At 53.0% G+C, this 23837-nt stretch overlaps 1 protein-coding gene across 3 annotated transcripts in view; it reads right to left on the bottom strand.

The window, feature by feature from the left end:
• polr3f (polymerase (RNA) III (DNA directed) polypeptide F) overlaps positions 1-23318 on the bottom strand; it is a 29738-nt gene extending 6420 nt beyond the window's left edge. The window contains exons 1-9 of one of the 3 annotated variants that reach the window (XM_079264676.1): positions 23204-23318; positions 21345-21462; positions 21200-21267; positions 21064-21131; positions 15870-15982; positions 15582-15725; positions 12690-12797; positions 12420-12611; positions 12238-12352 (exon numbers count right to left, since the gene is read on the bottom strand). In XM_079264676.1, the coding sequence (XP_079120802.1) occupies positions 12275-12352; positions 12420-12611; positions 12690-12797; positions 15582-15725; positions 15870-15982; positions 21064-21131; positions 21200-21267; positions 21345-21462; positions 23204-23265 (951 nt within the window). In that variant the 5' untranslated portion in view covers positions 23266-23318 and the 3' untranslated portion in view covers positions 12238-12274. Of the gene's footprint in view, positions 1-12109; positions 12353-12419; positions 12612-12689; positions 12798-15581; positions 15726-15869; positions 15983-21063; positions 21132-21199; positions 21268-21344; positions 21463-23203 lie in introns of those variants that run through there. The other 2 variants (XM_079264677.1, XM_079264675.1) reach the window with 2 other exon arrangements.
• Positions 23319-23837: the final 519 nt, after the last annotated feature.

The following is a 23837-nucleotide window of genomic DNA, read 5'->3' as shown; positions in this document are numbered from 1 at the left end:
TTGCAAGGGAAATTTACTCTAGCACGTTGGTTCACCATTCCTATTTTAAGGTCAAGAATTTTCTCTTTTTCCTAACATTATGCTTAGTTTCAGCATCCTTTAGCTGCATTATTTATTTCCAGTTTATCTAGATTTATTTAGACATGCTAGGCATAAATTAATAATTGCAGTAGTAAAGGAATAAAAATCACCTTATGAATGTCTGAAAGGGAACAGACAGAAACCTAAGTTTATTGCCTACACAATGTACAGTAATTTAACATAATAAGTTCCTAATACTATAAATCACATCTCTCACATTTCTGATTTTTCATTCTTAATATGTTGTTGCTCTTTAAAATGTTCTCAGGTGATAATAAAGAACTGCTTTTCCTTAGGAAAAGGGTTTCCACATTCATACAGGGAGTGGCTTTTATGCTCTTATAAAAGCTTTAGGAAGAAAAGCACAAGCAGCTATTTTACACAGGATTTATATGTTTGTTTCTGCCTAACATGCTATGACATCATCTCCTTCAGTGAGCAGAAGGCATTTAATGAACACACTCTTTTCCTCACTTCCTTCTCTCATACATTTTTTGTTGTTTGTTTTTTTTCTTTTTTCTTTTTTTTTTCTTACTGCAGTAAATTAGATTTTACACAAACAATTCACTTCAACAGTTGGATGAATGCATGTGAATGGGTCGTGCCCCCACGTTTGTCTACCCCCACACAAGCTTCTAGGCTCTCCTGCGAGAGTCCGGTGTGGCTTCACAAGACGTGGTTTTAATTCTCCACGCAATCAGTCCAATCAAGTTTAACACAGGAAATTTTACACAACCACCCCAGTTTCCCCTCACATGAAGACAGAGATTTCAACTTCTTAATGGTGCTGTACATCAACCTCCTACTGCAAAGGAACTAGTTCTGTTTGCAGCGGATGTACACAGAGGGTCAATCCCACACCTTTGTAGAATTATCAGGCAAAATTCTCAATGTCTCCAGAAACCAGCCCACACAGTCTCTTCTCTGTTCCTCCTCACTCAAGATGGCTTTCCTCTCAGTTTTCTAACTCAAGGTTGGCCTGGTCTTGCTTCTCGAGCTCACAGGACTTACTGACTAATTTACTGGTCTCGGTCTTGTAACTCACAAGATTTACTGGTCTGGTCTTGCTACGTCTAGCTCACAGCACTTACGACTTGGTCTTGTTACTCACGATTTTTAACTTAAACTTTAACTTAAACTTAACTTAAACTCACAGGATTTTATTTATGACGTCAACCTGATCTCGTCTTAAGTTATTCTCTTATCCCTTGAGTTATTCTTTCGATGAGGAGGTGAGGAGGAGAATCCCTGTCACAATGAGAATAATGAAGACAATTGACCACAAAACAGAAAAATATTGTGATTATTAATTAAAATATTGATTATTAATTTGTGATAAATTTCTAGTAATGTTTGACTCCAGTTTGAGTCTGAAAATTAATGTAAATTTAGAATAACACTTCTCACCATTGTCTTTTCACACTGGTTCAGAAGGAGTCCTGGCGTAGTCGACCACGGGTGGGAGAAAGACGTCCTGTCCTCTGAAATACTCTAATTGAGGTTCTTAGGATGAATCTGTGGATTCAGGTGGCCAACCCGTCTATCCCCAACCTGGGCGGACTGACGCAGGATCCCGGACGAGCCCCCAAAAACTGTGGTGGAAAATACTCTGGTCTTGAGAAGTTGTAATACATCTAAGAGTCAACTGTCTTCTTACAATGAACATTTTATTATAAACTAATACAAGCACACGCTGGAGCTTGGAGAGAGAACTCTCTCTGCAGATGCTGAAGTAACACCCGATTATAAACCATGCTTAACTCCTCCTAGTTGCTGGGCACACCATATGAAACAATCATTATTTCTTATTTAAGACTAAACTGAACTCACTAAGCATCAATCACTCACTATATTACTTTATTACCTTTAACCTCTAACCTTTAGACAACTGGTCAACCAAGCAGTTGACAAAAACCGATGCCCTGCAGGAAACTCTTCCTGTCTCAGACTTTGTCTGCACATTCCAGACAAGGATCATATGACTTAAAGAAAGCTTTGTGCATAGACACAAAACACAGCAGGATCACAGCAAATCAATGCATATATGTCTAATACTTAATTCAAACCAAACTCATAACAATTTTCCCCAACACTCTCCCTCCTCTTGGTCCTACAGGACCAACAATAAGAAGAGAAATTGTTATCAGAACGCAAAAGTACATACAGAAGACAACATTCTCAAAACATCAGGAGCCTCATGCCTATAAGGTTTTAAAAGAATCTTTCAGAAATTACAATAGTGAGGAGCCATTCACTTCAGCTTCACACTGATCTTGCTTGAGAGCGAAGGCTGGTCTTCAGGTGTGAGAGTAGACTATCTCACTTACCCACGCAACCACAGGGATTATTCTGCCCTTTGTTGGGTGGTGCGTTATTCTTCTGTAATTTCAGACTGAAGAGCTTCAGGAGGTTCAAGCAATCTGTAGTGCCAAGCAGCTCACTCTGCGACCTTTACCGCTGTCTGGGTCGTCAGGAAAACCTGAAATGGCCTAAACCATCGATGTTGGTTCCAGCGCTGATGTTTAAAGCTTCTCATCAGGACAAAATGAAGTGAATAGAGCTGCGTAGATGCTGATTCATGAAGGGCAGCTTTCACCTGTGTGCAAATGCCTGAAAAGGGTTCTTATGAGGTTAGGACAGTATGTTAAAACATTACTTTCACACAGAGCTGTGTCTGAACAGGCAGTCTTGGAAGGAACCATGCCCACTTGGGTGAGGGTCCTGCAAAAAGAATCACAAAAAAGCCCATGTTTCCATGTTACGCATGCGCATGTACATCAGAACCAGAAAAAGTACTTTTGGTCCAAGGAAGACCTGAAAAGAGAGCCAGAAGGAAATTTCCCCGTCTGCAACCTGTGGGAGGAAAACATTCAGGAAAATGGCATCCAGAAAGTCATTCATAAGACAGCGCCAAAACATGGACTCGTTTTCAGCTAAAGAGTAAGCTCAAGTAACGAGAACTGAGACGGGAGAGCTGCAGCCTCCACCGCGTCACAGTCAGAGCAAACAGCATCAAAAGGAAAATCAAGTCAGGGTCAACTAGAGGTCGGTCAGGGGCCAGGCCTGGGGGGTGCAGAGGATAGTCAGTTTAAGCTAAACAGCCATGGAGTAAAACATGAACAATACAAAGCAACAGTTAGGGCCACTCGTTTATCTGGTAGGTAATCCTTCAAAGTAACCAAATTCATTTAATTACTTATTGCAAAGTTCCTATCAGGTCGTCTCATCTTAACCAACAACCAGAAAAAATCCTCTAGTACTGCATAGCAGAACATGTGTCAAACTGGACTCCCAGCAGTCTGACCAACACTTATCCATGCTGGAAATTTCCTTTCTGATTTACTGCTCGTGTTGTTTATGTCATGTCTGCTAAATGACAGGAGCAGAACCACACTGAAGAATCTCTGCATATATTAAATAAAGCTCATTCAGAACTGTTGATTTAATCAGTAATGTAGTCTAGTTAATCTCATGGTTTACTCTGATTTGTCTCTCTTAGACTCCAACAGACCCATTCAGGAGCAACACACACAAAACTGAGATCATAATAAGACTGGCTTTCTATTCCAAATATATTGTAAACATAAGCATAAGCATAAAGCAACAAGATGTAAACCCATCTTTAACAGCTGGACTTCAGGTACTGAACAGCCAGAGACCTTCAGGTCATAATAAAGCTGTTTGTTTTCTATCTACATTTGAACTTAAGCAGCATTTAGAAACAAACTTCTAATACTGATGGCAAAGCTGTTTTCATCTACAACAACACGACGCACACATGTACGTGCACACACTCACAGCAGCATTTCTTCCTTAATGATTTTAATGCAAAGAAAAGGCCAAGGCTAACTGTTTAGCATAGTTAGCTTAACTTTGGAAGTATCAATACTGTTCAAATAATCTGCCTCATATTCATGTTAATTTTGAGGACATACAGGGCTTAAATGACTTGTTTGTTTACATATTAAGCGTGTTAACTAAGAGACTGGTCTGTTTACTGGCAGCCATCGCAAGAGTTGCTTCTACTCTTTAAACAAAAATCATCTGATGTGTATTTTAACCACTGAGCATATCTGCTTTAATTCAAAATAATGAATTCAGATTAGGGATAAAACACCAGCTGTCAGCAAATAAAACATGGAGATTGTTGTACTTGTGTTGCATTCACTGAAGTCGGGAAATTACAAAACTACCTTCTTATTTAATGTCATATAGCGGCTTATTTTTTCTCTTTTGACATCTATTCTGTCTCAAACATTAAAAACTTAGTATTCATCACTTTTTTTTTTTTTTTTTTATAAGGCACAGCGTGCCAGAAGTTGACTTGTCTGTATAAACTGTTCAGCTTCCCTGCAGCAGAGCAGAGATGTCTGTGTCATTGTTCAGTTGCAGAAGTCTGCAGGAGTGCAAAATTTTATACATGCTCATAAATGTGGTATAAAGCTAAGCAGAAACAGTGAGTAAATGTTTGGTTGTAGGGCCTCATTCCTTGGCCTGGTCTTGTGGATAATCATTCAGCTCGTATCACTCGATCTGCTCAGGAGTCAGACGCGCCACAGCCACCATGCTCTCCTCCAATCAGCATACAATCAGAAATTCATGCCAGGAAGTGCCCGACACATGTTCATCAAAGCTTCCTGGTAGATAAATCAGATTCATATGTGTAATTAATGAAGAGTAACATGTAAAGGATCAGAAAGTAGGCAAAAGTTCAAGGAAGGAGATCCAGGTTTTCCACAGAGAACTGAGTGAACCGAACAGTCTTTCTGACAGAATCAGGGTGCAGCTCATTCCAGAAAACATCATCTGATTCTGTAGTTGGGGTGGGATTTGTGCTGCCTGCCGGCCACATTGTTAGTCTTTTACTTCCAGAAAATTCCACAACTGAAACACAGTCTGAGGACAAGGAGGATCCATCACCTCCAGAGGTCAAAGGTGAAAATCCAGCTCACATGTCCACCATAGGAGCCATATCCACACTGTTCACAGTCACAACCAACAGGGCTCTGCCAGACCCTCTGGTTCTGGGATCTCCAGGCCATCAGCAGCGGCCGGGTCCATGCAGCCACATCTGCATATCAGGTTCTGCTCCAGGACTCAGAGCTGACACAGAAGGGAGGTGGAATGATGCTTTAGGTTGTAGGGACCGTTTCTGCTCCAGTCTCCTGACTGACCACGCGTGTGACCCAGAACTCTGCAGTGACCCGGATCAAGAACTCACTCTCCCCCAGCCCCTCCTCTGAATCCCCTCAGGCAGGATAGACATTTGAGGTCCAAGCTGCATGCTGACAAGGGTTTAGAAGGGAAACGCTGCAATGTGTCCAACACCATACAGCAGACGAGCTTTTGAGACTGAACCATTTGGTCATGTGGTGTATTTTCTTCTCCAGTAAGGGGAAAATAAAGATCATAGCCTCATAATTATAATAGTTTTCTTCTGAATCCTGAGGCAAACATATTATGTGGACCATGTTCTGTGCTGTGAACATCCTGTAACTTGAATATTACATTGTAATTGTGTGTGTGAGACTATATTGTCAGTGGATTCATAACTCAGTTCTCTCCTGGGAAAGCTGAACATGATCTTGCTAAGAAGATACACTTGTTCTGAGAACTTCTCTTCTTGTCGTTAGCTCACATTTAGCTAAAGTGAACTTATTGCAAGGGAAATTTACTCTAGCACGTTGGTTCACCATTCCTATTTTAAGGTCAAGAATTTTCTCTTTTTCCTAACATTATGCTTAGTTTCAGCATCCTTTAGCTGCATTATTTATTTCCAGTTTATCTAGATTTATTTAGACATGCTAGGCATAAATTAATAATTGCAGTAGTAAAGGAATAAAAATCACCTTATGAATGTCTGAAAGGGAACAGACAGAAACCTAAGTTTATTGCCTACACAATGTACAGTAATTTAACATAATAAGTTCCTAATACTATAAATCACATCTCTCACATTTCTGATTTTTCATTCTTAATATGTTGTTGCTCTTTAAAATGTTCTCAGGTGATAATAAAGAACTGCTTTTCCTTAGGAAAAGGGTTTCCACATTCATACAGGGAGTGGCTTTTATGCTCTTATAAAAGCTTTAGGAAGAAAAGCACAAGCAGCTATTTTACACAGGATTTATATGTTTGTTTCTGCCTAACATGCTATGACATCATCTCCTTCAGTGAGCAGAAGGCATTTAATGAACACACTCTTTTCCTCACTTCCTTCTCTCATACATTTTTTGTTGTTTGTTTTTTTTCTTTTTTCTTTTTTTTTTCTTACTGCAGTAAATTAGATTTTACACAAACAATTCACTTCAACAGTTGGATGAATGCATGTGAATGGGTCGTGCCCCCACGTTTGTCTACCCCCACACAAGCTTCTAGGCTCTCCTGCGAGAGTCCGGTGTGGCTTCACAAGACGTGGTTTTAATTCTCCACGCAATCAGTCCAATCAAGTTTAACACAGGAAATTTTACACAACCACCCCAGTTTCCCCTCACATGAAGACAGAGATTTCAACTTCTTAATGGTGCTGTACATCAACCTCCTACTGCAAAGGAACTAGTTCTGTTTGCAGCGGATGTACACAGAGGGTCAATCCCACACCTTTGTAGAATTATCAGGCAAAATTCTCAATGTCTCCAGAAACCAGCCCACACAGTCTCTTCTCTGTTCCTCCTCACTCAAGATGGCTTTCCTCTCAGTTTTCTAACTCAAGGTTGGCCTGGTCTTGCTTCTCGAGCTCACAGGACTTACTGACTAATTTACTGGTCTCGGTCTTGTAACTCACAAGATTTACTGGTCTGGTCTTGCTACGTCTAGCTCACAGCACTTACGACTTGGTCTTGTTACTCACGATTTTTAACTTAAACTTTAACTTAAACTTAACTTAAACTCACAGGATTTTATTTATGACGTCAACCTGATCTCGTCTTAAGTTATTCTCTTATCCCTTGAGTTATTCTTTCGATGAGGAGGTGAGGAGGAGAATCCCTGTCACAATGAGAATAATGAAGACAATTGACCACAAAACAGAAAAATATTGTGATTATTAATTAAAATATTGATTATTAATTTGTGATAAATTTCTAGTAATGTTTGACTCCAGTTTGAGTCTGAAAATTAATGTAAATTTAGAATAACACTTCTCACCATTGTCTTTTCACACTGGTTCAGAAGGAGTCCTGGCGTAGTCGACCACGGGTGGGAGAAAGACGTCCTGTCCTCTGAAATACTCTAATTGAGGTTCTTAGGATGAATCTGTGGATTCAGGTGGCCAACCCGTCTATCCCCAACCTGGGCGGACTGACGCAGGATCCCGGACGAGCCCCCAAAAACTGTGGTGGAAAATACTCTGGTCTTGAGAAGTTGTAATACATCTAAGAGTCAACTGTCTTCTTACAATGAACATTTTATTATAAACTAATACAAGCACACGCTGGAGCTTGGAGAGAGAACTCTCTCTGCAGATGCTGAAGTAACACCCGATTATAAACCATGCTTAACTCCTCCTAGTTGCTGGGCACACCATATGAAACAATCATTATTTCTTATTTAAGACTAAACTGAACTCACTAAGCATCAATCACTCACTATATTACTTTATTACCTTTAACCTCTAACCTTTAGACAACTGGTCAACCAAGCAGTTGACAAAAACCGATGCCCTGCAGGAAACTCTTCCTGTCTCAGACTTTGTCTGCACATTCCAGACAAGGATCATATGACTTAAAGAAAGCTTTGTGCATAGACACAAAACACAGCAGGATCACAGCAAATCAATGCATATATGTCTAATACTTAATTCAAACCAAACTCATAACAATTTTCCCCAACAGTCTTCCTCCGCCCAGCGGGGGACGAACGTAGGACGGAGACGTCTTCCTCCTCCCAGCGGGGGACGAACGTAGGACGGAGACGTCTTCCTCCTCCCAGCGGGGGACGAACGTAGGACGGAGACGTCTTCCTCCGCCCAGCGGGGGACGAACGTAGGACGGAGACGTCTTCCTCCTCCCAGCGGGGGACGAACGTAGGACGGAGACGTCTTCCTCCTCCCAGCGGGGGACGAACGTAGGACGGAGACGTCTTCCTCCACCCAGCAGGGGGACGAACGTAGGACGGAGACGTCTTCCTCCTCCCAGCAGGGGACGAACGTAGGACGGAGACGTCTTCCTCCTCCCAGCGGGGGACGAACGTAGGACGGAGACGTCTTCCTCCGCCCAGCGGGGGACGAACGTAGGACGGAGACGTCTTCCTCCGCCCAGCGGGGGACGAACGTAGGACGGAGACGTCTTCCTCCTCCCAGCGGGGGACGAACGTAGGACGGAGACGTCTTCCTCCGCCCAGCAGGGGACGAACGTAGGACGGAGACGTCTTCCTCCTCCCAGCAGGGGACGAACGTAGGACGGAGACGTCTTCCTCCGCCCAGCGGGGGACGAACGTAGGACGGAGACGTCTTCCTCCTCCCAGCAGGGGACGAACGTAGGACGGAGACGTCTTCCTCCGCCCAGCAGGGGACGAACGTAGGACGGAGACGTCTTCCTCCGCCCAGCGAGGGACGAACGTAGGACGGAGACGTCTTCCTCCTCCCAGCAGGGGACGAACGTAGGACGGAGACGTCTTCCTCCGCCCAGCGGGGGACGAACGTAGGACGGAGACGTCTTCCTCCTCCCAGCAGGGGACGAACGTAGGACGGAGACGTCTTCCTCCGCCCAGCGGGGGACGAACGTAGGACGGAGACGTCTTCCTCCGCCCAGCGGGGGACGAACGTAGGACGGAGACGTCTTCCTCCTCCCAGCAGGGGACGAACGTAGGACGGAGACGTCTTCCTCCTCCCAGCAGGGGACGAACGTAGGACGGAGACGTCTTCCTCCTCCCAGCAGGGGACGAACGTAGGACGGAGACGTCTTCCTCCTCCCAGCGGGGGACGAACGTAGGACGGAGACGTCTTCCTCCTCCCAGCAGGGGACGAACGTAGGACGGAGACGTCTTCCTCCTCCCAGCGGGGGACGAACGTAGGACGGAGACGTCTTCCTCCGCCCAGCGGGGGACGAACGTAGGACGGAGACGTCTTCCTCCGCCCAGCGGGGGACGAACGTAGGACGGAGACGTCTTCCTCCTCCCAGCAGGGGACGAACGTAGGACGGAGACGTCTTCCTCCGCCCAGCGGGGGACGAACGTAGGACGGAGACGTCTTCCTCCGCCCAGCGGGGGACGAACGTAGGACGGAGACGTCTTCCTCCGCCCAGCGGGGGACGAACGTAGGACGGAGACGTCTTCCTCCGCCCAGCGGGGGACGAACGTAGGACGGAGACGTCTTCCTCCTCCCAGCGGGGGACGAACGTAGGACGGAGACGTCTTCCTCCGCCCAGCGGGGGACGAACGTAGGACGGAGACGTCTTCCTCCGCCCAGCGGGGGACGAACGTAGGACGGAGACGTCTTCCTCCTCCCAGCGGGGGACGAACGTAGGACGGAGACGTCTTCCTCCTCCCAGCGGGGGACGAACGTAGGACGGAGACGTCTTCCTCCGCCCAGCGGGGGACGAACGTAGGACGGAGACGTCTTCCTCCGCCCAGCGGGGGACGAACGTAGGACGGAGACGTCTTCCTCCTCCCAGCGGGGGACGAACGTAGGACGGAGACGTCTTCCTCCACCCAGCGGGGGACGAACGTAGGACGGAGACGTCTTCCTCCGCCCAGCGGGGGACGAACGCAGGACGGAGACGTCTTCCTCCGCCCAGCGGGGGACGAACGCAGGACGGAGACGTCTTCCTCCTCCCAGCGGGGGACGAACGTAGGACGGAGACGTCTTCCTCCGCCCAGCGGGGGACGAACGTAGGACGGAGACGTCTTCCTCCGCCCAGCAGGGGACGAACGTAGGACGGAGACGTCTTCCTCCACCCAGCGGGGGACGAACGTAGGACGGAGACGTCTTCCTCCGCCCAGCAGGGGACGAACGTAGGACGGAGACGTCTTCCTCCACCCAGCGGGGGACGAACGTAGGACGGAGACGTCTTCCTCCGCCCAGCGGGGGACGAACGTAGGACGGAGACGTCTTCCTCCACCCAGCGGGGGACGAACGTAGGACGGAGACGTCTTCCTCCTCCCAGCGGGGGACGAACGTAGGACGGAGACGTCTTCCTCCTCCCAGCGGGGGACGAACGTAGGACGGAGACGTCTTCCTCCGCCCAGCGGGGGACGAACGTAGGACGGAGACGTCTTCCTCCGCCCAGCGGGGGACGAACGTAGGACGGAGACGTCTTCCTCCGCCCAGCAGGGGACGAACGTAGGACGGAGACGTCTTCCTCCTCCCAGCGGGGGACGAACGTAGGACGGAGACGTCTTCCTCCGCCCAGCGGGGGACGAACGTAGGACGGAGACGTCTTCCTCCGCCCAGCGGGGGACGAACGCAGGACGGAGACGTCTTCCTCCGCCCAGCAGGGGACGAACGTAGGACGGAGACGTCTTCCTCCACCCAGCGGGGGACGAACGTAGGACGGAGACGTCTTCCTCCGCCCAGCGGGGGACGAACGTAGGACGGAGACGTCTTCCTCCTCCCAGCGGGGGACGAACGTAGGACGGAGACGTCTTCCTCCGCCCAGCGGGGGACGAACGTAGGACGGAGACGTCTTCCTCCGCCCAGCAGGGGACGAACGTAGGACGGAGACGTCTTCCTCCACCCAGCGGGGGACGAACGTAGGACGGAGACGTCTTCCTCCGCCCAGCGGGGGACGAACGTAGGACGGAGACGTCTTCCTCCACCCAGCGGGGGACGAACGTAGGACGGAGACGTCTTCCTCCTCCCAGCGGGGGACGAACGTAGGACGGAGACGTCTTCCTCCTCCCAGCGGGGGACGAACGTAGGACGGAGACGTCTTCCTCCGCCCAGCGGGGGACGAACGTAGGACGGAGACGTCTTCCTCCGCCCAGCGGGGGACGAACGTAGGACGGAGACGTCTTCCTCCGCCCAGCGGGGGACGAACGTAGGACGGAGACGTCTTCCTCCGCCCAGCGGGGGACGAACGTAGGACGGAGACGTCTTCCTCCGCCCAGCGGGGGACGAACGTAGGACGGAGACGTCTTCCTCCTCCCAGCGGGGGACGAACGTAGGACGGAGACGTCTTCCTCCACCCAGCGGGGGACGAACGTAGGACGGAGACGTCTTCCTCCGCCCAGCGGGGGACGAACGTAGGACGGAGACGTCTTCCTCCGCCCAGCGGGGGACGAACGTAGGACGGAGACGTCTTCCTCCGCCCAGCGGGGGACGAAAGTAGGACGGAGACGTCTTCCTCCACCCAGCGGGGGACGAACGTAGGACGGAGACGTCTTCCTCCACCCAGCGGGGGACGAACGTAGGACGGAGACGTCTTCCTCCGCCCAGCGGGGGACGAACGTAGGACGGAGACGTCTTCCTCCGCCCAGCGGGGGACGAACGTAGGACGGAGACGTCTTCCTCCGCCCAGCGGGGGACGAACGTAGGACGGAGACGTCTTCCTCCGCCCAGCGGGGGACGAACGTAGGACGGAGACGTCTTCCTCCGCCCAGCGGGGGACGAACGTAGGACGGAGACGTCTTCCTCCGCCCAGCGGGGGACGAACGTAGGACGGAGACGTCTTCCTCCACCCAGCGGGGGACGAACGTAGGACGGAGACGTCTTCCTCCGCCCAGCGGGGGACGAACGTAGGACGGAGACGTCTTCCTCCGCCCAGCGGGGGACGAACGTAGGACGGAGACGTCTTCCTCCGCCCAGCGGGGGACGAACGTAGGACGGAGACGTCTTCCTCCGCCCAGCGGGGGACGAACGTAGGACGGAGACGTCTTCCTCCTCCCAGCGGGGGACGAACGTAGGACGGAGACGTCTTCCTCCGCCCAGCGGGGGACGAACGTAGGACGGAGACGTCTTCCTCCGCCCAGCGGGGGACGAACGTAGGACGGAGACGTCTTCCTCCGCCCAGCGGGGGACGAACGTAGGACGGAGACGTCTTCCTCCGCCCAGCGGGGGACGAACGTAGGACGGAGACGTCTTCCTCCTCCCAGCGGGGGACGAACGTAGGACGGAGACGTCTTCCTCCGCCCAGCGGGGGACGAACGTAGGACGGAGACGTCTTCTTAGCACCAAACTTTATTTTTCATTAAAGTTTCAAACAAAAAGCTGAACTAAACTTTTCATCACAGAGAAAAGAAGCGAGACGTCCGTCCCTCAGAAGTCCAACCACTCCGTCAGGTAGACGCAGCTGGACGGCGAGATCTCTCCTCCTTCGTGGCAGTCGTCAAACACCTGCAGAGAGGGCGGGGTCAGCAGAGGTGCGCTGCGACAGCTGCAGGTGTGCAGGTGTGTCTGTTACCGGGCAGAGTCCGCACGGTGTCTTGACGAGGCCGGTGGGCGGCAGGACGCCGTTGACCCCCCTGTACAGCTTCATCTGTCCGTCCACGCTGCCGACCGTCCCCTCCTTCGCCACGATCACCGTCATCTCCACCTTCCCGTCGTAGATCAGCGTGTTCAGGATGGTCTCGATGTCGTCCATGGACAGGTCCACCTGGAGACGCACACCTGTCAGGCCGCACATTGCCGTGGCGCGTGATTGGTGGGAGTGAAGCGTGATGTCACAGCTCACCTTGCTGATCCCCAGCTCGCAGATGTACTTCCAGACTTCATGCGAAGTGGCGAACGAGCTGTTCCTCTGGACCATCGGACTCTGTCTGCTGTCCCTCGCCGCCTCGGCCTGCAGGCACACGCTCCGTCACGTGACGCACTCCGTCACGTGACGCGCTCCGTCACATGACACGCTCCGTCACGTGACGCGCTCCGTCACGTGACGCGCTCCGTCACGTGACGCGCTCCGTCACGTGACGCGCTCCGTCACATGACGCGCTCCGTCACATGACACGCTCCGTCACATGACACGCTCCGTCACGTGACGCGCTCCGTCACATGACGCGCTCCGTCACATGACGCGCTCCGTCACATGACGCGCTCCGTCACATGACGCGCTCCGTCACGTGACACGCTCCGTCACGTGACGCGCTCCGTCACATGACGCGCTCCGTCACATGACACGCTCCGTCACGTGACGCGCTCCGTCACATGACCGGACGCGCTCCGTCACATGACGCGCTCCGTCACATGACGCGCTCCGTCACATGACGCGCTCCGTCACGTGACACGCTCCGTCACGTGACGCGCTCCGTCACATGACGCGCTCCGTCACATGACGCGCTCCGTCACGTGACACGCTCCGTCACGTGACGCGCTCCGTCACATGACCGGACGCGCTCCGTCACATGACGCGCTCCGTCACATGACGCGCTCCGTCACATGACGCGTTCCGTCACATGACCGGACGCGCTCCGTCACATGACCGGACGCGCTCCGTCACATGACCGGACGCGCTCCGTCACATGACGCGCTCCGTCACATGACCGGACGCGCTCCGTCACATGACGCGCTCCGTCACATGACGCGCTCCGTCACATGACACGCTCCGTCACATGACCGGACACGCTCCGTCACATGACCGGACGCGCTCCGTCACATGACGCGCTCCGTCACATGACGCGCTCCGTCACATGACCGGACGCGCTCCGTCACATGACCGGACGCGCTCCGTCACATGACAAGCTCCGTCACATGACGCGCTCCGTCACATGACCGGACGCGCTCCGTCACATGACAAGCTCCGTCACATGACACGCTCCGTCACGTGACGCGCTCCGTCACATGACCGGACGCGCTCCGTCACATGACAAGCTCCGTCACATGACGCGCTCCGTCACATGACACGCTCCGTCACGTGACGCGCTCCGTCACATGACCGGACGCGCTCCGTCACATGACGCGCTCCGTCACATGACGCGCTCCGTCACATGACGCGTTCCGTCACATGACCGGACGCGCTCCGTCACATGACCGGACGCGCTCCGTCACATGACCGGACGCGCTCCGTCACATGACAAGCTCCGTCACGTGACGCGCTCCGTCACATGACCGGACGCGCTCCGTCACATGACAAGCTCCGTCACATGACGCGCTCCGTCACATGACAAGCTCCGTCACATGACAAGCTCCGTCACATGACCGGACGCGCTCCGTCACATGACGCGCTCCGTCACATGACGCGCTCCGTCACATGACGCGCTCCGTCACATGACCGGACGCGCTCAGTCACATGACACGCTCCGTCACGTGACACGCTCTGTCACATGAACGGACGCGCTCCGTCACATGACGCGCTCCGTCACGTGACGCGCTCCGTCACATGACCGGACGCGCTCAGTCACATGACACGCTCCGTCACGTGACACGCTCTGTCACATGAACGGACGCGCTCCGTCACATGACGCGCTCCGTCACATGACGCGCTCCGTCACATGACGCGCTCCGTCACATGACCGGACGCGCTCCGTCACATGACACGCTCCGTCACATGACCGGACACGCTCCGTCACATGACCGGACGCGCTCCGTCACATGACGCGCTCCGTCACATGACGCGCTCCGTCACATGACGCGCTCCGTCACATGACCGGACGCGCTCCGTCACATGACCGGACGCGCTCCGTCACATGACAAGCTCCGTCACATGACGCGCTCCGTCACATGACGCGCTCCGTCACATGACGCGCTCCGTCACATGACGCGCTCCGTCACATGACCGGACGCGCTCCGTCACATGACCGGACGCGCTCCGTCACATGACCGGACGCGCTCCGTCACATGACCGGACGCGCTCCGTCACGACACGCTCCGTCACATGACGCGCTCCGTCACATGACCGGACACGCTCCGTCACATGACGCGCTCCGTCACATGACCGGACACGCTCCGTCACATGACCGGACACGCTCCGTCACATGACGCGCTCCGTCACATGACCGGACACGCTCCGTCACATGACGCGCTCCGTCACATGACCGGACACGCTCCATCACATGACGCGCTCCGTCACATGACCGGACACGCTCCGTCACATGACCGGACACGCTCCGTCACATGACACGCTCCGTCACATGACACGCTCCGTCACATGACCGGACACGCTCCGTCACATGACCGGACACGCTCCGTCACATGACCGGACACGCTCCGTCACATGACCGGACACGCTCCGTCACATGACGCGCTCCGTCACATGACCGGACACGCTCCGTCACATGACGCGCTCCGTCACATGACCGGACACGCTCCATCACATGACGCGCTCCGTCACATGACCGGACACGCTCCGTCACATGACCGGACACGCTCCGTCACATGACACGCTCCGTCACATGACACGCTCCGTCACATGACACGCTCCGTCACATGACCGGACACGCTCCGTCACATGACCGGACACGCTCCGTCACATGACCGGACACGCTCCGTCACATGACCGGACACGCTCCGTCACATGACCGGATACGGACACGCTCCGTCACATGACCACGACACACCCGTTGCGGGTCTGAGCGTCTCCTGATCCGTGTTCTGACCCCATCACAGGAAGTTTGGAAGAAAGTTTTGCTACCTTGCTCTGCAGAAACTTGAAGCACTGCTGGTTCAGAACCTCCACGAACTCGGACTCAAAGTCCTGGTCGCTGTACCAGGCGCCGCCGGTCACAGAGCGGTCCGGCTGCAGGTTGTACAGCATGTACACCTTCTTCTTTGATGCCTGCAGGGAGCACACGGACAGGTGTCTGAGGCGCCACTCAGGTGTCAGCAGAGGTTATACGAACCGAGCAACAGAACCAGACAAGGTTCTGATCTGTGATCTCGGTTTGGACCGAGTCGGTTCTGGTTCCTGTGGGGAACTCACGGCGACGGACTTGACCGCTTTGATGAGCTTCTTGCTCTCCAGGTTCTTCAGGATCTTGTTGATCTCAGTCAGAGGGAGGTTGCTCTTGAAGCGGATGTCTCTGCTCCAGATTCCTGCAGACACATAACACGCGTGTTCTGATCCGATCACAGCACTCAACACATGTTTTGATCCGATCCCAACACGCAACACGTGTTCTGATCCGATCCCAACACGCAACACGTGTTCTGGTCGGAACGCAACACGTGTTCTGGTCCGAACGCAACACGTGTTCTGGTCCGAAAGCAACACGTGTTCTGGTCCGAAAGCAACACGTGTTCTGGTCGGAACGCAACACGTGTTCTGGTCGGAACGCAACACGTGTTCTGGTCGGAACGCAACACGTGTTCTGATCCGAAAGCAACACGTGTTCTGGTCGGAACGCAACACGTGTTCTGATCCGATCACAGCACTCAACACGTGTTTTGATCCGATCCCAACACGCAACACGTGTTCTGATCCGATCCCAACACGCAACACGTGTTCTGATCCGATCCCAACACGCAACACGTGTTCTGGTCGGAACGCAACACGTGTTCTGGTCGGAACGCAACACGTGTTCTGATCCGAAAGCAACACGTGTTCTGGTCGGAACGCAACACGTGTTCTGGTCGGAACGCAACACGTGTTCTGGTCGGAACGCAACACGTGTTCTGGTCGGAACGCAACACGTGTTCTGATCCAATCGCAACACGTGTTCTGGTCCGAACGCAACACGTGTTCTGGTCCGAACGCAACACGTGTTCTGGTCCGAACGCAACACGTGTTCTGGTCCGAACGCAACACGTGTTCTGGTCCGAACGCAACACGTGTTCTGATCCGAACGCAACACGTGTTCTGATCCGATCGCAACACGTGTTCTGGTCCGATCGCAACACGTGTTCTGGTCCGAACGCAACACGTGTTCTGGTCCGAACGCAACACGTGTTCTGGTCCGAACGCAACACGTGTTCTGGTCCGAACGCAACACGTGCTCTGGTCCGAACGCAACACGTGCTCTGGTCCGAACGCAACACGTGCTCTGATCCGAACGCAACACGTGCTCTGATCCGAACGCAACACGTGTTCTGATCCGAACGCAACACGTGTTCTGATCCGAACGCAACACGTGTTCTGAGCCGATCGCAACACGTGTTCTGATCCGATCGCAACACGTGTTCTGATCCGAACGCAACACGTGTTCTGATCCGAACGCAACACGTGTTCTGATCCGATCGCAACACGTGTTCTGATCCGAACGCAACACGTGTTCTGATCCGATCGCAACACGTGTTCTGATCCGATCGCAACACGTGTTCTGATCCGAACGCAACACGTGTTCTGGTCCGATCGCAACACGTGTTCTGGTCCGATCGCAACACGTGTTCTGATCCGATCGCAACACGTGTTCTGATCCGATCGCAACACGTGTTCTGATCCGAACGCAACACGTGTTCTGATCCGATCGCAACACGTGTTCTGATCCGATCGCAACACGTGTTCTGATCCGAACGCAACACGTGTTCTGATCCGATCGCAACACGTGTTCTGATCCGATCGCAACACGTGTTCTGATCCGATCGCAACACGTGTTCTGATCCGAACGCAACACGTGTTCTGATCCGAACGCAACACGTGTTCTGATCCGAACGCAACACGTGTTCTGGTCGGAACGCAACACGTGTTCTGGTCGGAACGCAACACGTGTTCTGATCCAATCGCAACACGTGTTCTGATCCGATCGCAACACGTGTTCTGATCCGAACGCAACACGTGTTCTGATCCGAACGCAACACGTGTTCTGATCCGATCGCAACACGTGTTCTGATCCGAACGCAACACGTGTTCTGATCCGATCGCAACACGTGTTCTGATCCGATCGCAACACGTGTTCTGGTCCGAACGCAACACGTGTTCTGGTCCGATCGCAACACGTGTTCTGGTCCGATCGCAACACGTGTTCTGATCCGAACGCAACACGTGTTCTGATCCGATCGCAACACGTGTTCTGATCCGATCGCAACACGTGTTCTGATCCGAACGCAACACGTGTTCTGATCCGATCGCAACACGTGTTCTGATCCGATCGCAACACGTGTTCTGATCCGATCGCAACACGTGTTCTGATCCGATCGCAACACGTGTTCTGATCCGAACGCAACACGTGTTCTGGTCCGAACGCAACACGTGTTCTGGTCGGAACGCAACACGTGTTCTGGTCGGAACGCAACACGTGTTCTGATCCGAAAGCAACACGTGTTCTGGTCGGAACGCAACACGTGTTCTGGTCGGAACGCAACACGTGCTCTGGTCCGAACGCAACACGTGCTCTGGTCCGAACGCAACACGTGCTCTGGTCCGAACGCAACACGTGCTCTGGTCCGAACGCAACACGTGCTCTGATCCGAACGCAACACGTGCTCTGATCCGAACGCAACACGTGTTCTGATCCGAACGCAACACGTGTTCTGATCCGAACGCAACACGTGTTCTGATCCGAACGCAACACGTGTTCTGGTCCGATCGCAACACGTGTTCTGATCCGAACGCAACACGTGTTCTGATCCGAACGCAACACGTGTTCTGATCCGATCGCAACACGTGTTCTGATCCGATCGCAACACGTGTTCTGATCCGAACGCAACACGTGTTCTGATCCGATCGCAACACGTGTTCTGATCCGATCGCAACACGTGTTCTGATCCGAACGCAACACGTGTTCTGATCCGATCGCAACACGTGTTCTGATCCGATCGCAACACGTGTTCTGATCCGATCGCAACACGTGTTCTGATCCGATCGCAACACGTGTTCTGATCCGAACGCAACACGTGTTCTGATCCGATCGCAACACGTGTTCTGATCCGATCGCAACACGTGTTCTGATCCGATCGCAACACGTGTTCTGATCCGATCGCAACACGTGTTCTGATCCGAACGCAACACGTGTTCTGATCCGAACGCAACACGTGTTCTGGTCCGAACGCAACACGTGTTCTGATCGGAACGCAACACGTGTTCTGATCCGATCCCAACACGCAACACGTGTTCTGATCCGATCCCAACACGCAACACGTGTTCTGATCCGATCCCAACACGCAACACGTGTTCTGATCCGAACGCAACACGTGTTCTGATCCGAACGCAACACGTGTTCTGATCCGAACGCAACACGTGTTCTGGTCCGAACGCAACACGTGTTCTGGTCCGAACGCAACACGTGTTCTGATCCGAACGCAACACGTGTTCTGATCGGAACGCAACACGTGTTCTGATCCGAACGCAACACGTGTTCTGATCCGAACGCAACACGTGTTCTGATCCGAACGCAACACGTGTTCTGATCCGAACGCAACACGTGTTCTGATCCGATCGCAACACGTGTTCTGATCCGATCGCAACACGTGTTCTGATCCGATCGCAACACGTGTTCTGATCCGATCGCAACACGTGTTCTGATCCGATCGCAACACGTGTTCTGATCCGATCGCAACACGTGTTCTGATCCGATCGCAACACGTGTTCTGATCCGAACGCAACACGTGTTCTGATCCGATCGCAACACGTGTTCTGATCCGATCGCAACACGTGTTCTGATCCGAACGCAACACGTGTTCTGATCCGATCGCAACACGTGTTCTGATCCGAACGCAACACGTGTTCTGATCCGAACGCAACACGTGTTCTGATCCGAACGCAACACGTGTTCTGATCCGAACGCAACACGTGTTCTGGTCCGAACGCAACACGTGTTCTGGTCCGAACGCAACACGTGTTCTGATCGGAACGCAACACGTGTTCTGATCCGATCCCAACACGCAACACGTGTTCTGATCCGATCCCAACACGCAACACGTGTTCTGATCCGAACGCAACACGTGTTCTGATCCGAACGCAACACGTGTTCTGATCCGAACGCAACACGTGTTCTGATCCGAACGCAACACGTGTTCTGGTCCGAACGCAACACGTGTTCTGATCCGAACGCAACACGTGTTCTGATCCGAACGCAACACGTGTTCTGATCGGAACGCAACACGTGTTCTGATCGGAACGCAACACGTGTTCTGATCCGATCCCAACACGCAACACGTGTTCTGATCCGATCCCAACACGCAACACGTGTTCTGATCCGATCCCAACACGCAACACGTGTTCTGATCCGATCCCAACACGCAACACGTGTTCTGATCCGATCGCAACACGTGTTCTGATCCGAACGCAACACGTGTTCTGATCCGAACGCAACACGTGTTCTGATCCGAACGCAACACGTGTTCTGATCCGATCGCAACACGTGTTCTGATCCGATCGCAACACGTGTTCTGATCCGAACGCAACACGTGTTCTGATCCGATCGCAACACGTGTTCTGATCCGATCGCAACACGTGTTCTGATCCGAACGCAACACGTGTTCTGATCCGAACGCAACACGTGTTCTGATCCGAACGCAACACGTGTTCTGGTCCGAACGCAACACGTGTTCTGATCCGAACGCAACACGTGTTCTGATCCGATCGCAACACGTGTTCTGATCCGAACGCAACACGTGTTCTGATCCGATCGCAACACGTGTTCTGGTCCGAACGCAACACGTGTTCTGGTCCGAACGCAACACGTGTTCTGGTCCGAACGCAACACGTGTTCTGATCGGAACGCAACACGTGTTCTGATCCGATCCCAACACGCAACACGTGTTCTGATCCGATCCCAACACGCAACACGTGTTCTGATCCGATCCCAACACGCAACACGTGTTCTGATCCGAACGCAACACGTGTTCTGATCCGAACGCAACACGTGTTCTGATCCGAACGCAACACGTGTTCTGATCCGAACGCAACACGTGTTCTGATCCGAACGCAACACGTGTTCTGATCGGATCCCAACACGCAACACGTGTTCTGATCCGATCCCAACACGCAACACGTGTTCTGATCCGAACGCAACACGTGTTCTGATCCGAACGCAACACGTGTTCTGATCCGAACGCAACACGTGTTCTGATCCGAACGCAACACGTGTTCTGATCCGAACGCAACACGTGTTCTGATCGGATCCCAACACGCAACACGTGTTCTGATCCGATCCCAACACGCAACACGTGTTCTGATCCGAACGCAACACGTGTTCTGATCCGATCCCAGCTGATGTTGTGCACGAGCCGTTCGGTACCTTTGTTTCCTGCGTCTTCAATGATCTGATAGACCAGCTTCTCCTGGCTGTCCGAACCCTTCATCTTACTGAAACAGACAGGCGGATCAGAATCACAATCAGAACCAGAACCTGACCCCAAACTGTAGGCCTTTACCTGGTGCTCTGAGAGTCCTTCAGTCGATACAGGAGACCCGAACTGTTCCTCAGCAGATCCAGCTGACCCTGGTGCAGAGTGGGCGGTTCCAATCAGAGACATATCAATACCTGATCAATCTGATGGATCGGAGCGTTGGACTGACCAGAGACAGCAGCTTGTTGATGGCCATGGCCCTCTGCTGAGGCTCCAGGTGAGGCAGGTCATTCTGGATCACCTGGTCTGTGATGCCCTGAGGAAACTGCTGACACAGCTCTTTGATCCTGGAACACAAACACACCTGGATTCTTCTTCACCTGCAGCTACCAGAACCACCTGCTGGAACACCTGAAGACCAGGTGCTGCCAGCTGGCAGGAAGACCAGGTGCTGCCAGCTGGCAGGTAGACCAGGTGCTGCCAGCTGGCAGGTAGACCAGGTGCTGCCAGCTGGCAGGAAGACCAGGTGCTGCCAGCTGGCAGGAAGACCAGGTGCTGCCAGCTGGCAGGTAGACCAGGTGCTGCCAGCTGGCAGGTAGACCAGGTGCTGCCAGCTGGCAGGTAGACCAGGTGCTGCCAGCTGGCAGGTAGACCAGGTGCTGCCAGCTGGCAGGTAGACCAGGTGCTGCCAGCTGGCAGGTAGACCAGGTGCTGCCAGCTGGCAGGTAGACCAGGTGCTGCCAGCTGGCAGGTAGACCAGGTGCTGCCAGCTGGCAGGAAGACCAGGTGCTGCCAGCTGGCAGGTAGACCAGGTGCTGCCAGCTGGCAGGTAGACCAGGTGCTGCCAGCTGGCAGGAAGACCAGGTGCTGCCAGCTGGCAGGTAGACCAGGTGCTGCCAGCTGGCAGGAAGACCAGGTGCTGCCAGCTGGCAGGTAGACCAGGTGCTGCCAGCTGGCAGGTAGACCAGGTGCTGCCAGCTGGCAGGTAGACCAGGTGCTGCCAGCTGGCAGGAAGACCAGGTGCTGCCAGCTGGCAGGAAGACCAGGTGCTGCCAGCTGGCAGGAAGACCAGGTGCTGCCAGCTGGCAGGTAGACCAGGTGCTGCCAGCTGGCAGGTAGACCAGGTGCTGCCAGCTGGCAGGTAGACCAGGTGCTGCCAGCTGGCAGGTAGACCAGGTGCTGCCAGCTGGCAGGTAGACCAGGTGCTGCCAGCTGGCAGGAAGACCAGGTGCTGCCAGCTGGCAGGTAGACCAGGTGCTGCCAGCTGGCAGGTAGACCAGGTGCTGCCAGCTGGCAGGTAGACCAGGTGCTGCCAGCTGGCAGGAAGACCAGGTGCTGCCAGCTGGCAGGTAGACCAGGTGCTGCCAGCTGGCAGGAAGACCAGGTGCTGCCAGCTGGCAGGTAGACCAGGTGCTGCCAGCTGGCAGGTAGACCAGGTGCTGCCAGCTGGCAGGTAGACCAGGTGCTGCCAGCTGGCAGGTAGACCAGGTGCTGCCAGCTGGCAGGAAGACCAGGTGCTGCCAGCTGGCAGGTAGACCAGGTGCTGCCAGCTGGCAGGAAGACCAGGTGCTGCCAGCTGGCAGGTAGACCAGGTGCTGCCAGCTGGCAGGAAGACCAGGTGCTGCCAGCTGGCAGGTAGACCAGGTGCTGCCAGCTGGCAGGTAGACCAGGTGCTGCCAGCTGGCAGGTAGACCAGGTGCTGCCAGCTGGCAGGTAGACCAGGTGCTGCCAGCTGGCAGGTAGACCAGGTGCTGCCAGCTGGCAGGTAGACCAGGTGCTGCCAGCTGGCAGGTAGACCAGGTGCTGCCAGCTGGCAGGAAGACCAGGTGCTGCCAGCTGGCAGGTAGACCAGGTGCTGCCAGCTGGCAGGTAGACCAGGTGCTGCCAGCTGGCAGGTAGACCAAACCAGTTAGATGGAATAAACTCACCTGTTATCTAAGCCGCATTACTTATCAAATCCTTCCAGGCACTAAAAATGGTTTTATCTCACTAATGACCCGCGGCTGGTTGATTAAAACCAAGAATACATTAATTATGACGGAACTGAGCAGAGGTTCGTCGGCTCGGTTCCTCAGCAGAACTTCTCACCTGTTCTCGATGTCCGCGGGCTCCGTCACGTTCCTCTCCTGTTTCACTTTCACCTCCGACATGATGCCAGAACTCTGAGCAGCGATGTGAGCCTGTTAGCCTGTTAGCCTCATAGACTCAGGTTCCGGAAGAGGGGCCTCGTAGCTATAGACCTAATAAACATAGACGCCACACAGCATCACGCTGCCTCTATGACCTGACGTCTCGTCGCACCGCCATCTTGGATGGGTCTCCATAACAACCACAACAATAACTTCAGGTTTTACCTAATTTTTCCCAGTTTGGTTTGTTACAAAGGACGGAGATCTTGTTATGATACAGATCACTGTAAAACATTCAAAACTATGTGCTAAAATATTATTTCATAATGCTATTTAAAAAAGACATAAGATAGCTACAGTATAAATAAATGTACAAATGAATTTGATACAAACATGTTTGATTGTTTATTGATGCATTTGGATTTATCTATTTTTATCTTATCTAATAAATTATTATGCTACCGTGTTAAATGTAATTCCATACAATCTGCTTTCAATATTTCGCCGGTTATTGCAACCGTATGCTGAACAAAATACAAGAATATTTGTTGCTTTCTCTTGACTACGGTTGAATCTTTTATTTACATTTATCA

This window comes from Telmatherina bonti (assembly GCF_933228915.1).
Source record: "Telmatherina bonti genome assembly, chromosome: 3".
NCBI classification, from domain to species: Eukaryota; Metazoa; Chordata; class Actinopteri; order Atheriniformes; family Telmatherinidae; genus Telmatherina; species Telmatherina bonti.
Note: the sequence above shows the minus strand (reverse complement) of the source record. Positions and strands in the feature narration are given on the sequence as shown.